Source organism: Condylura cristata, unplaced genomic scaffold, assembly GCF_000260355.1.
Source record: "Condylura cristata isolate star-nosed mole 26May11 unplaced genomic scaffold, ConCri1.0 scaffold00001, whole genome shotgun sequence".
Classification (NCBI taxonomy): Eukaryota; Metazoa; Chordata; class Mammalia; order Eulipotyphla; family Talpidae; genus Condylura; species Condylura cristata.
The window spans coordinates 70,318,588-70,333,079 of record NW_004567102.1 but is presented as its reverse complement, the minus strand read 5'-3'; the positions used below and the strand labels follow the sequence as shown (position 1 = coordinate 70,333,079).

General features: G+C 39.7%; 1 protein-coding gene across 3 annotated transcripts in view; it reads right to left on the bottom strand.

The window, feature by feature from the left end:
* The window catches only part of PDE7B (phosphodiesterase 7B), a 279,507-nt gene that overhangs the window by 120,467 nt on the left and 144,548 nt on the right, over positions 1 to 14,492 (bottom strand). Inside the window, exon 1 of one of the 3 annotated variants that reach the window (XM_004673879.2) lies at positions 11,277 to 11,731. The exons of the other annotated variants lie outside the window; for them this stretch is intronic. Within the exon in view, the coding sequence (XP_004673936.1) occupies positions 11,277 to 11,514 (238 nt within the window). The 5' untranslated portion in view covers positions 11,515 to 11,731. Of the gene's footprint in view, positions 1 to 11,276; positions 11,732 to 14,492 lie in introns of those variants that run through there. 3 annotated transcript variants of the gene reach the window in all.

Here is a 14,492-nt window from a genome sequence, read left to right as displayed (position 1 = left end):
CTTTAAAAAACATGGCAACTTGGGCCCTCCCTGGTGGCGCAGCGGGTTAAAGCACAGCACTGAGAATCTAAAGCCACTTCCGCATGAGTTCGATTCCCGCCTCCCCGGAGGTGACCACATGGTGTGGCAGACCTCTCCTGACCCACCCGCTGCTCCCCTCAGCAGTGTACTTCTGTGATCTGCCTGTTCTGCTCCCCACTCTGTCTCTGGTGAAGCCTCTCACCACCCCTGAGCCTCTGGCCTGTACCCCAGTTCTGTATGCACAAATAAATAAATCTTAAAAAAATCATGGCAACTTGAAGGCAGGAAGAAACATGGGTTGTCAGAGTAGGAAGGATGGATTGTTTGAAATTGTGAGGATAAGTTTAGTCAGGTTTTAAACTTGGGGAAAAGATGGGCATGGTTAGGCTGGGAAAGCTAGCTAGAACTTCCAGCATACAAATTCTTCAGTGTTGGGTGGTAAGTGTTGAAGGGCTTCATTTTGATGAATTGTATATTTGTGGTTCTGTATACAATACCTTAGCACTAGGGAAGTTGTTTTGTAAGTTAAGGGGAAAATATTGATCATGTCAAAATTGTCAACATCTACTAAATATAACCAATCATCACTAAAGTGATAGTTAGAAATCCATTAATATTCTTATCCCACTCTAACTCTCCATCAGCCGCTTTGGCTAGAGTAATCTTTCTAAAATGTAAAATTTATCAAGTTACGTCCCAATAAATTATTCAAAGCTTTCTCCCAGCTCAGAGGAGAGTCTCCTTAGAGGCCTTGTCAATCTGATTCTCAGCCTACTTTTGTATTCTCCACTCCAGGCTTTCTCCTCAAGTATACCACGAGGAGACTTCCCCCAGAACTTCTTGCATTGGCCCTACTGCAATGTCTCTACTTCTTCAGCTGGAGAATGTAATTTACCTAGAATTAAAAAAACAATGCCTTTAACAACTATCTTACAGATGGAATTAAATATTACATTTACTTTGTATGTGCCTTTCTAATATAGCACATCACCTACCTAGCTCCCTTTCTCACTCTCCATCCACCTATATCAACTCTATTGGTTCATGAATTTTTATTTTCAAAGCAATCCAGACAATCTATATCAGAGTCATTAAACTATTTTAGTTGTATCCACAGTGTTGGGCTTCCCTCAAATAACACAGAGGTTATTTACATTTTATTTTGAAGTGATATTCTACTGCACCTTAACATCAGTGGATTGTTTATGTGTGTGTGTCTAATAGGTCATAACCTTTCTTCCTTCTCTTTTCCTCCCAGGTACATAACACAATGTTATGGTCTAAATAGACATTCAAAAGATAATTGTCAATTGAAATGCTTTGGAAAAGAAACCTAAAAATTAGTTTTCCCTTCAGAGTCTTGAAAAATAAGCAGTGACTATGTCTTAATTTCTGCTATTCAATTGACACTCTTTGTATAGTAGAATTTGAATATTTATATATAACATTAAAATATTATGTTCCAATTTGTGACCTGTTAGAGTGCTTCCAGTTATTCTTGGAGGGTTTGAGGCATTTTCCAAGAAAAATGTGTTTCAGTCCAAATTTTGTCTATTGGTGCTCCACTGTGCATCTATCACCAAATCAAACAATAGGGCATTTAGGAATAAAGAGAGTAGAAATAATTTGCTATTTCTTTGTAATTTGTTATTTATAAACTTTAGAGTCAGAAATCTGATAAATCATAATTCTTGATTTCATATGCCAACTTATAATTGACAGGGTGATATTTTCTTTTGTCCTAATATTGAATTAGAATTGTCCAAAAAGAAGTGACATGGAACTCAACTAATATTTAAAAGCGATAATGAGGGCCTTCCCTGGTGTTGCAGTGGGTTAAAGCACAGCACTACAAGCTAGCTGCAGCTGCTGCAGTGTGAGTTCAATCCCCGGCTTCCGAGGCGACCCACATGGCACAGCAGACCTCTCCTGTCTTGCCCACTGCTCCCCTTAGCAGTGTGCTTTGGCTATCTGTTTATTCTGCTTCCCACTCTGTCTCTGGAGAATCATCTCACTGCCCCTGCACCTCAGGCCTGTACTCCAGTTCTGTATGCATAAATAAGTAAATCTTAAAAAAAATAAAAGGTATAATGAGTCAAGAATACCAGTGCATCTAATCCTTGGCTAAGTTATAGAGAGAAGAAAGGGAGGGCGGCAGCAGCCTCTTGGTACCTGTCACCAAGGGACAGGCAATGATACAGTGCTGGAAGACTGTGATTCTTGTGACAGTGCTGGGGCCTCACTGCCTTTAGTTTTACTTCCACCTGTCACCCAAAGCCATTTTTTCCTTTCCAGGGGCCAAAGAAAGGAGAAGAATTCACAGAAATTCCAATCAGTACATTCAGACTATCGGAATGCAATTCAATATTTGATAGTGATAACAATTCTAATTTGTTTTAGACGTGGAAACTGACCACAGTTCAGACTTTTGCATTCTGTTTTGTGCACTGCCATCACTGAGTTTAAGTTTTTAATGCCAGATTCTTCAGATGGTTACTGAAATGTGTGTGTATATTTTAAGAGAAAGAGAAGGGGTAATAGGAAAGGTAGAATGTTCAGGTTGTGCATTGGAATGTACCTAAGTAAACATTAAGCATGCAATATTCAATCACAGGTTACTGGAAGCTCAACCACAGTGTATGCAGAGTATGTAGATAATGTATCTTTTAAAAAACCTGCCCTTTGTATATGCTCACTCTTATCTTTCACTTTGAGGCAGCAGTCATTCACTGAGGATGGTTTAGGATAGCAAGAATCAAGAGACAGAGGGAGTCAACTTACTGACTGATTCTTAGAGTAGGGACTGTGTTTTCTTCAGTTTGTGAGTTTGAAAAGAACAATAATTTTGAGAACTCGTCTGGATACAAACATAAAGGAATATTCTTTGATTAGGGCCTATTAACATTGAGAGCTAGCCCTGAGGATGTGTTTTTTGCCCCCTCCACAGTGAGACTTGTTCTCCTGGGAAGAAGGCAGATAAGCACAAGATAAAACATCTACAGGTGAAACACCTACTGGTGGGAAATAGTCAAAGGCAGAGTCCAGTGACCAGGTGACATGGCCCTGCTTCCTTGTCCAAGCAGGTGCTTTGTGTATGTGCACTAGAAATGTTGAGACAGGCGTGTGTGAGTCTGAGACAGTCATTCACACAGATACCACCTTGGAAGAAATTACAGAAAGCAAAGTATTTATCCAAAAGTAGTGATCCACAAGAGACTGACCAAGACTGAACTTTCCCTCCCCCTTTCCTGATTAGGATAAGCTTAGGAGGAAGATTTGATTAGGAGGAAGGTGAAACAGACTACATTGCACAGCATATTTGAGTGCAGAAATTTGAGATCGCTCATAAATGCTTATTTTTTTAAAAGATTTATTTATTTATGCATACAGAACTGAGGTTCAGGTCAGAGGTACAAGGGTGGTGAGAGGATTCACCAGAGAGAGGAGCAGAACAGGCGATTGACAAAGTACATTGCTGAGGGGAGCAGTGGGTGGGTCAGGAGAGGTCTACTGCGCCGTGTGGATCACCTCTGGGGTGGGGAATCAAACTCAGCTGAAGTGGCTTTAGCTTCTTAGTGCTTGCTTTAATCTGATGCATCACCAGGGAGGGCCCCTCATAAATGCTTTTAAGCACTCACTATTTCCAACTTGTGTATGTATGTGTTTGATTCTACTTTTTATACTTGAGTCTAGTTTCTCTGTCGTGACCTCCTCTCCCTTCCTTTTGGTGTCAATATCAGTTCTGTCCTTTTATCATCTCTTTTTAAATAATTTCCTTCAGCATATTCTATCTACTTTGCTTTCATGAATTATTGCCAGAAACTCTCTAAATAAACATCTCTTTGGGTTTTCAGAAGTGATCACCAAGACTATAAATTTATGTTAGATATTAGGATGCCCTACAAAAAGAGATGGAAAGGAAACAAGAAGAATTTTGTGCTTTGACTTGAATTACAGAGGTTGGGGAACATTTGGGGATTCAATGGGAAAGTCAAATCTTTGGATTATGTTTAACTCATTATGTCATTAGTTCATTGTTCATTACAAAGCCTGGACTAATGACTCCTATTCATTCCCACTTTATCTCATTTTGATTTTATTTACAATTTTTACTTTTCATTTAGGTCTAACAAGATCATGCGGCCAATTTCTCTTGAAATTTATCCTTTTTTATCTGAGGGTATTGCTTTTCCAACACAAGCTGGCCTCATTAAGCTCATTTATAAGGCCACACACAATTATACCCTGCCCGGTTTTGTCAACTCTGTCTTCTAGTTGCACATGAGACTACCTTTGAGGTTTCTTTGTTTACTAACCATAGGGTAGTGCCTACGGATTCTTCTATGGGCTCCCTCATTAATAAAGTAATAAAATGCTCAGGGCAGGGGCTTAAATAGAATGCATAAACTCTCAGATGGTTTTTTTTTTTTTTTTTGGTAAGAAGTTTTGAAGGATATACTTTTGGATTTTGAGAAATTTTAGACAAGTGCAAAATAAAAATCTGATCTCTTGGAATGTTCTCTAAGCATGTTGAAGATTTCAGTTAATCCTAATGAAATATTTATGGAAAGGTGGAGAGAGAGAAAAAAGAAAAAGCATTACATCCATAATGTGTGTATATAGGGTAGGATGCTGTACTATCTCAAGTACTTTGAGCTTTAATAGTTTTACTATGTGATATATACCTATTATGTACTATGAGGTAGTGAAATAATGAAAACCATCAAGTTAGAGAAAAAAAGCACATACTTTTAATTATTGTTGTTTGTTAAAAAGTAAGTTGGAATTTTTGGCTTTTTTACACTAAAATTTCTAATGTTTTCCTTTTTGAAAACTCAATGCCTTGTTGTCTTGTTCAACCAGGCCTGCCTGTTAAGATAAAAAGAAGAAACTGTTTCCAGGCATAGAGGAGAAGAAATGGGAGTACTATCCTTCATTCGGCAACATCCCCTCAAAAGCTCATTTATAGGTCTTGGCAAACATGCACACCTTCAGCAGTCTAATTTTGCAATTATGTTGAGAATGATACAGACTGTTATCTGTAAAAAGAAACTTTCAAAACTCACACTGATGGAAAATATTCCAAGGTGGAGGAACAAAGTAATTATTTTAAAGTATATATTATATATATATATATATATATATATATATAGAGAGAGAGAGAGAGAGAGAGAGAGAGAGAGAGCCAGCATAATTAAAATTATGATCTAAAATTTTATAATTATTAGTAAGTTACAGCTTCTCCATATGAATAGATAACAGTCTCATTAATTCTGCACATATTTTTAATCTTTGAATAGTTCTAAATTCACTGTTGTGTATTCTTTTATCTCATTTTAAAAGCTATAGCAATTAATCCTGATCTCCCTCCAGAATCTAAGTTTAAAAGTAATGTTATTAAAAGGAAGAATGAGAATTTATATTTCTTGAGTAATCATTGCTTAGGAAAAAACCCAGTTCACTCATGCATTTAACAGCAATTTGTAAACTACTCTATTCCTTCTGATAATTTCCTTTTTTCATTCTTCAAAGTATATTGGGTGACTGATGTGTGAAAAATGCTGGGGTGAACACAAAGAAACTACAATGTTCTCCAGATTCTCAAAAAGCTGAGCATCTAGGAGGGGAGGAAGGAAATATTCACTAATTGTAATAATAAAGTGATTTGCCTATATAATCAAAACAAAGCAAGTTCTGTGAGACTTCAGCGAGAAAGACATATTTCCCTGGTAATCTAAGGAGGGCTTTGCTTTGTACAGGGAGAGGCAGATGAGTGGCGTCTTAAGGAATGGCAGAAGTTGGGGACATGTCGGGAAGTCATTTTAGCCATTGGAAACAATGCGCAGAAAGCAAGTAGGAAACTGTGGAATTCTGGTCGTGTCTGGGTGGAATATAAATTCTTAGTTAAGGGCAGTAATGACAATTAACAGGGAGAAATGAACTAGCTCCTGATAGCAGAGAGCTTTAAAGGCAGGATAAAATGAATTTGGATTTTCTCTTCAGACAATGGAGAAATACTGAAGGATTTTTGAAGGGGAGTGTGATTTTGATATTTTGATATTTCTTTTCAAGTTATTGATCTAAATCAGAGTGGAAAGAACGGTAGAAAGAGGAGTTGGCAGATTCTGAGAGACTACAGAAAATAACATGAGGCTCAGCCAATGGCTGGCAATATAACTGAATAAAAAGAAGGTGTCCATAAGCTCAGATGTTGAGTTAAGAGAGCTAACACCAAAAATAATGATAGTTGATGTTTACTGTACATGGGGTTTGAGTCTTTTTCTAGACACCTTTTTTCTTGTATTATTTCGTTTATTCAACATCTTTTATAAAGTGCTCTTATCACATTTTTATAGGTGAGGAAACTGAGGCAGAGAAAGGTAAAGTAATTTGCCCAAGTTCAGAAATAGAGAAGCAGAATTTAAAAATTTCGTAGATGAGACTAAAGCCAAGTGACATTCACTCCCAACAAACCAACTGTATTATGGCCTCAGCTCCTTGAAAATAAAGATAAATTTAAAAAATTATTTTTCAGATCTCCACACACTGAGGCTCAACCTAGCCTATGGATTTAGAGTCAGCTGGAATGGGAGGGCTCTAGGGAAGCGTTTTGAACATGGGTTTCTGCAGAAGGGATGTTATTTGTGAAAACAAGGAAGTCGGAGGAAGAGCAAGCTTAGTTGAAGGTGAAATGATGTATTTCAGGTGTGACTCAATTTTGTATTCATGTTTAGTTAGATGGATTAAATTGTCAATGATTACTATCCCATAGAGCTATAGATTGTAAGCTAATTCTAATGTCTTCTAATATCTAGAAGTAGTTTTAGAAAAATGTTCTGAATTAATATCAAGTTTTCTGCTGTTATGACTGATTACTTCTCTGATCTAAGCTTTGTCTTACTTTGAGTGAAATTGTTAAAGTTGGTAAGTGTCTAAAGTTGTATTTTGAATTTTTGCAAGTGTTCTTGGATTTCACCAATTTTACAGCCAATACTTTGAATCAACAGAAGTTTAAACTCATCTTATTTTCACGCTGATAATGCATTTCACACAAAGGTTTTAGACAGAGTTCTGTAGACAGAACTACAGTTCTGTAGACAGATTCATAGCTTCCTAATTGTTCTTCTCTTACCTCATTAAGTCCTCGATTCATCCTTAAGTCCTGGATAAACACCAAGCACTCAATAACTGTTTCTTGAATTGCAAGGACAGGAATATTTAGTTTTGAATAATCTAATTTGTATCATATTGAACAGCTGAGCTATTCTAAAATAACACTTTTAATGTCAATTTTAAAAGTGGAGTCCTGGAGTGGGAGAAATCTTTTGGAGATTTAATCAACTGAAGTTTGATTTTCAGGAATGAGTCTAAAGCAAATTTCTGATATTTCTATTCTTGAAAGGTGAAGTGAGTTACAATGGCTATGGGGGGTAAATATTTTTTGTTTTGAGGTATTTGTATGTTTTTATAGATTTCTGGAAGAAAGGGCTATTGAAATGGAAATAAACTTAGTAAATAAGTAAAATATAATGCAAAATTTAGGGCAAAGAACCAAAACAGCTACAGAATTTGCAGTTATTTAGTTGAGTTCTGAAATCAACTTATTTATTCTACTTAGAAAAAGTCCTGCTGGGGCTGTCTAGTCTTAAACTGATCGCTGACTAGAATCACAAGTAGAGTAACATTCACCTTCACAGCATTTATGAAACTGCCTATTTATTTCGAGCGTTCCTATCTCTCCCCATGTACACTCACTTCCATGCTTCTACATGGAGAAACTTCCCCAGCACTTGAAGTTTGGATCTTAAATTTAAACCCACAAAATAAGTAGAAAAATGTAAAAGAGGTAATTCCCTTTGACTTACTTTTCATAGCAGTATTATTTTCCTGGTTTGACTGGGGTTGATATTACATCATAAATTTGTGCTTACCCATCTACATATGACCAGTAATCTGTATGTTGGTTTAAATTTAAGTTTCCTAGTACAGGTCATGATGATGTAAGCCTTTTGGAATAGAGTTGGCATATTGGCAGAGTCTGGTTCTCTCAGTGTAAATGTGTTACCCTGGACTAGTTGCTTAGTCTGAGTGATTCACTTCAGCAGTTGCTAATTCAGGAGTTAGATCTTCCTTCATGTGCCTCATAAAGGGAAAATGATGTATTAGCAGAATTAAATCAACAGGTGCAATGCAATGAGCTAAGCTGAAGCTTTAACTTTGGGCATGCCAATCAGAACCCCTCTTCAGGGAAGACAGTGCCCAGTTATGCCTAGCCCTGGAGGCACTGCTGGCAGCATGAACCCCAACATGGGGAGATGATGAGCTCCTCTTCCTCCTGTCACCTCCCATCCTCTCCTTCAGCCTGTGGCTTTGAATATTCACTAATAGTCTCTAGTGAATGTCCAGCTGAAGTCATCTTCTTTTTTTTTTTTTAAAGATTTATTTATTCATACAGAACTGGGGTACAGACCAGAGATGTGGAGGGTGAGAGGATTCACCAGAGACAGAGTGGGGAGCAGAACAGGCAGATGGACAAAGTACACTGCTGAGGGGAGCAGCGGGTGGGTCAGAAGAGGTCTGCCGAGCCATGTGGTCACCTCCGGGGCAGGCGGGGATCGAACTCATGCGGAAGTGGCTTAAGCTTCTTGATGCAGTGCTTTAACCTGCTGCGCCACCAGAGAGGGACTGAAGTCATCTTCTTAAGGACTCACTATTTACTAGGGATGTTCACCCATGTACCTCCTCCCTTAATAGTTGCTCACTCTCTTAACGGAACACTATTCCTCTTTGCCTTCAGCAAACACAGTTCATTGTATTTCACCTTAGCATTTCTTATGAATATATATTTATGTATCTATTTTACCATACATGTTTTATTGTCTCCCCTTCTTATTTCAGTGTAAACTCAGAACATTTTTTTTTTCTCATTTGTGGAAAATAAAGCCCAGTCTGTCTAGGAAGCATGAGTAAAAATGATGATGCCCTTCATGAGAGAAATGAAAACCTAGAACTTTCAAGGTTAAATTAAACTTATTAAAAAACAGGAACACCCATCTCTGACGTCCTCTAGACGATTGTTTCTCTTTAGAATTTCTGCAGTTTCATAGTGTTTAAAGATGTAAGCCTCTCTATTTTCTTTCACAATCAACATATATATAGAATGTTATGGTATTTCACTTTTAATTTTTAGTTACTAGCATGGCAAAAAGACTGGGTGTTGGAAATACAACCTGTCATCTTCTTATGGGTTAAGAGGAGGAAATAAATGACTGTAGGGGAAGGCGAAGACAGGGAGTGTGATCAGGAAAATGACTCCAAAGGAAGGGAAGCTTGATCTGGACTTTGTAGTTTGGAAGATTTCACCCTGCTGTCATGGTGAGATGGCGCCATGGACCATCATCTAATGCAAAGAGGAAATGCGACTTCAGGACCACAGGGAGAGAGGAAGATTGAGAATTGGGGAAGTGAAGTGGCTTGTCTTTGCTACTTTGTCACCTGGGTCCCATGCTGCAGGCATGGACCCTAAGTTATATATTTTTCTCCTGTGGCAGAGAAGTGTGAACTCCTTATTTCCCTGAGAATCTGGAGATGAACCAAACAGGCTGCAGAGACATAGCCCAATTGCCTTGAGGCAGTGGTCTAGGGGCACATTAAGATCCAAGTAACTCACCTTTATAAGGCTCCCCAACCCCTCCAAAAAAAGTGTTTTTAAAGTGCTGAGAGTAACAGGATTCTGTATGCTTTTTGTAGAATTGTTTTTCAGGAATTTGTAATATAAGCAACAGTATAGGCCTATTCCCACAGATAGGCTAATTTCTTAAATTAGGTTGTTTTATCAAAGGTGTTACTGGAAAAATGAAATTTAATCATTTAATGTACTGAAGCAAACCAAGTGTGGTAACAGTTGCAATGTCATAGTTAAATCTTCTGTCCAGGTAGGTTTTTCTACTTTTCTTGCATTCACTTAGAATATGGGGTACTTTAACATGACCTCATTTTTTTCTGACCAAGACTGATTTCCCTGCATATCCATCTCCCAATGCCACATAAACCTCACAGCCTCATTGGTTTCCTTCTCTTTCCAAAGTACTCATTGTTTACTAGAGACCAATACTGTTGTTGTTTTTCCTCCTTTCAAATCTTTTTTTTTCTTGCCCAGAGAATACTTTTTATAATATGTTTTTTTTTGATGGTTTGGCAAATCCCAAAAAGCTTGTGGCATAAATTATTAAAATAAAATGAATGATTTTGACTTCCTAATCTTTTTGTATGCAAAAGAGAGGTATTTTTTGTTATTTCTAGAGTAGTCCTTCATCTCTCAGCTCCCATGGTCTCAGGATTTCCCTGCAGAACACGAGCCAAGGCTTCAAGTGTGTAAATATATGCTCACATTTGTTTTTCTACAAATGTGAACAGTGAACCCACCACTTCCCAACTATTTACCGACATGCCCCCCCATCAAAGCAAATATCCCCAGTAAATTATACATACTTGGTTTACGGTGTTTTGGAACCCTATAGGGCCCCTTGCTGGGATCCCGATATCTGTGTGGTGTCATCTACTCAAATCCGGGGAAGTTCTCCACCACTGTCCTCAATATGGCACATTCTTATAACATGACAAACTCCCCCTGAAACATCATTCTCACATTTGTGAATAGGTTGGTTTTCCCTGCTATCAAGGGGAGAATTTGTATTGTCATCACTGCCCAAAGGGGAAACTGAGGCAAAGAAGTTTGCCAACTTTGCCAGGGCTTAAAGACTTCCAGACCAAACTTCCAGTCCTCTGACCATCACACAGGCATATAGTTCAGTGGTTAAAAAAAGGAAGAAAAAATTATATGAAGCTATATATTTTGTAGACAATATTACAAAAACAGCCCAAGAAAATTCTCTGGGTGATAACTCTTTGGTCAACAAGTAAATGAAAAGGCAGGATGAACATTAAGGAGCATCCGGTTCCTGTCCCCTAGTTTTGAGGATCCAAACTCAGGCATTTCACTCGCTTAATCCATAGGGCAAGTATGTGGTGAGCCGGGCCGCACCTGTGTTTCTTGCCTGCCAGTTCCTAATGTTCCTCCCTCCACCTTAATTTTAAGTCACATTTCTAAAAATCGAACAAACACTCATTAATCACAGCCTTCCGAACTCACAGTGCCCCTCTTTCCCTATTTTTATGGCTCGGACTTTCCAAAGAAGGGAGCCAGAAGTCATCAGACTGGACCCTGGGACTCTCACACCTCACAGTCACTTTACCTGGCAAGCTGTGGAGCGCATCTTCATTCTCCAGAATGCCTCTCTGTTTGGCCGCCTGCAGCTCACTTTTGGATTTCCAGACCAGCTTTACCATCCTGATCATCTCTGGCAAGTCCCAGGGCAGCGGCCCCTGCTGGCACCGCGGCCGGCTGCCCAGGGAGGAGGGCAGCACACCTTCTCGGGCCGGCCACCGTCTGCCTGGCTCTGCCGCGGGGAAATAGCGCTCCAGCACCGGCATTCTGCCCTGATCCCCAGAAGAGGAGGTCGGGCTGCTGCCGCTGCCGCCGCGGCCGCCGCTGCTGCTGCTGCTGCTACCCGAGGGGAAATTCTTCCCGGACAGGGGAAGGCAAACCCCTGTATAATCCTCTCCAGCTTCGGAAAGGCAAGCCTCCTCCAGCCTGGCACAGCCTCCCTGCCCCTCCAGTCCCTCCACAAACACTGCGAGGAGAGTGATCCCTTCCCAAGGTTTCTCGCTGCTGCGAACTGTTACTGTACTCCTTCCTTAGAGATAGAAAGCATTTTTTTCCTTCTCTCCCAGGCACTGACTTCACAGCACTTAATTAATCCCAGGCTACAGCTGGAACGACAGCAGTGGGGGGAAGCCATTGAGGTTTTAGCATTTGCTTTTCCTCTTCTTCTGATTTATTTGTTCTCAAATCTCTTTGGGTGCTTGTCAAAGTTTTGTCAAATGGCTTGTTTGATCGTCAAGGGCTTCGGACAGAGATTCGGGGTTCCCCTTTGCCAGTCTCTCAGAAGGGTCCCCCAGAGACTCGCTAATTGGAGGTGTCAGGTAAGGAGTCGCCCTGCGGTGCTGGAAGCCTAGAAGCTGCCGGGCGCAAGCCCTGCCAGCCCCAAGGAGCTCTCAGAAGATAGGAAGCTCAGCTCCTACAGGATCCATCTGCATCTGCTTCTTTCTGGAGGACCTGGACTCGGCTGCTTTGCCTGTCCACTACCGTCTGCATGGGATGGTTATCAGCAGGCTCTGGGGCTGATTCTCAACCGGGCAGTTCGTGGTACTCTCCTCCTCCACACCCCTCCCCCTTTGCTGTCCTTTGGTTCTCAGCAAACCTAACTGGGGTTTGGCCTATTAGTCAAATCCCTTTGTAACCTCAGCTGCCCTTCAGCTGGAAGGGAAATAACACTGAATCACATTCCAAAGCTAACTCTGAAAGAAGTAAATTTGGGAAGCATCAGGATCCTCATGCATACGTGCAGAGGGGTTGCATGGTCTAGACACAAAACTTGGGATTGTTAAAAACACATTTCCAAGGAGAATAGTCAAAACCCTAAAACACACGGGGGGGGGGGGGCTTGGGGGCGTGGGAGGTGCAGGGGGAGGTTAAAAAGAAAAGAAGTGAAAGAAAATGTTAAAGATTGATTTTCCAGAGGCAGAGCTCTGTGGACTTTATATTTGGGCCACTAACTGTTGTTGGTGGTTCAGTTGAGGCTAAGCATGGGCCATGGGTGACCTTGTGTCCTGTGTCTCAGAGATGAGGCACTGATCCTGGAAGTCAGAACGGATGCAACAAAAGGGGATGCCCCCTGGAGCTTATGTGAAAAGCCTTGGATATAAAGGAAAGCAAAGCAAGGGAGTCTTGTATTTGGCACTTCTGCCAGCAAATTGGCTTTGCAGGAACAATTTGAACTTGAACCTTCACGTGGAGAACTCCTGTTTTCTTGGAGGCCATTGTCACAATCCCATCTTTCTCTTCTCTTCACATCTCTACACTGCAAAGTACTTTATTTTTCTTGGCATTTTATTTTGCTGATGTACAATCTGTTGCCTCCTGCTCTACATTCCTTTTGGGGTTGGCTTATCACACAGTCATTTGATGTTTCTTTAGGGGACAGGAGACTTGGGGGAGAGGAGGAGCCTTTCAAGGGCATTGTAGGATGTGTTTAACTTTTATAGTCTTTGCCTCATATTTTAAAAGTTGAAGCCAGCAAAGAATACTGTCATTTTATTGTTATTATTATACCTCCAAACCCATGGCTAATAGCTTTTGTTTTTCCGTGATGAATTAAGTGGCTTTTCTTTTTTTCTGGATGGAAAAGTACATTGGCAAGCCTACTCAGTTTCCTAATAGGTGAAGAAGGGTCAACATTCTTTGAGGATATAAAACAACAGTAAGAGACCTTGGAAATGCAAATGCTTGTGAATTTCATTATTAAAATATTGATCAAATAGCTCTTCCCATAACAACCAGATATTCACACAACCTAGTCAGGAATCTACCTGGGAGAAAGATGTACTTTTTAAAAACTTCCCTCTCTGTTAAGAGTTGGAAGGCTTTAAGAATCAGTTTAACACTCTCACCACTTTTGACAGTCCTTCCAGTTAGCTCACCTTTCCATCAGACTGGGGCATGAAAGCTCTCTAGAATTAAAGGGATTTTATTTCATCAGCACATGGAGGCTGATGTGCTCCATTAGCATATTTCCTGAATAACGTCTTAATCTCACTCTTCAGTCACAAACTTCCTTGACATAACAACTGAAGAGTTTCCTAAGTGTTTGACTATTTTTATTTTTGTGCAGTTATTTTGTAATAGTACTTAGCATCAGGATATCCTGACTCTTGGAACAAAGGGGTTAAGAACAAAGAAAACAAATATATGATATAATATGTCACATACACCAATGCATTACAAATATAACTATTTATCACACATTTCTTCAAGGATGACTTTTTTTTTTTTTTTACAATCTAAAGATGTGTTTCCATTGTAATTCTCTATTGCTTTTTATGTAGTTTCTTGTAAAAATATCTCAGAGGAGTTAAAAGATATTGGGCCATCAAATGTGGTGAATGCTTACTTCCTAGAGGAGATGAGTTAGGGCCAAGCTAACACCAACTCAAACTTTCAATCTCTAAAAGGGATCTACTTCATTTGAAGATTGGAAAATTGAAAATGTTGCACAATTTTTAAATATTCTCCCAAATATTGGATTACCTTCAGCACAGGGTAGAAGTGCAAAAATACAAGAAAGGTCATTCTCATGGTATTTCTGGCTCACACTGAAACAGGAAGTACAGGAAATCTTGCGAGAAAGCTTGGCTCAGGAGCCTTTTGGCTCAACTACATGCTGGAGAGATTGGGATGAACTGATAGATGCTAGTGCTTATGGGACTGAAATTCCTGATCCATGTACATTCTCGAAAAGGCTATTTTATTGTGTTTTGTAGCTAACTTCTTGCCAGCTGTGATTTATTTT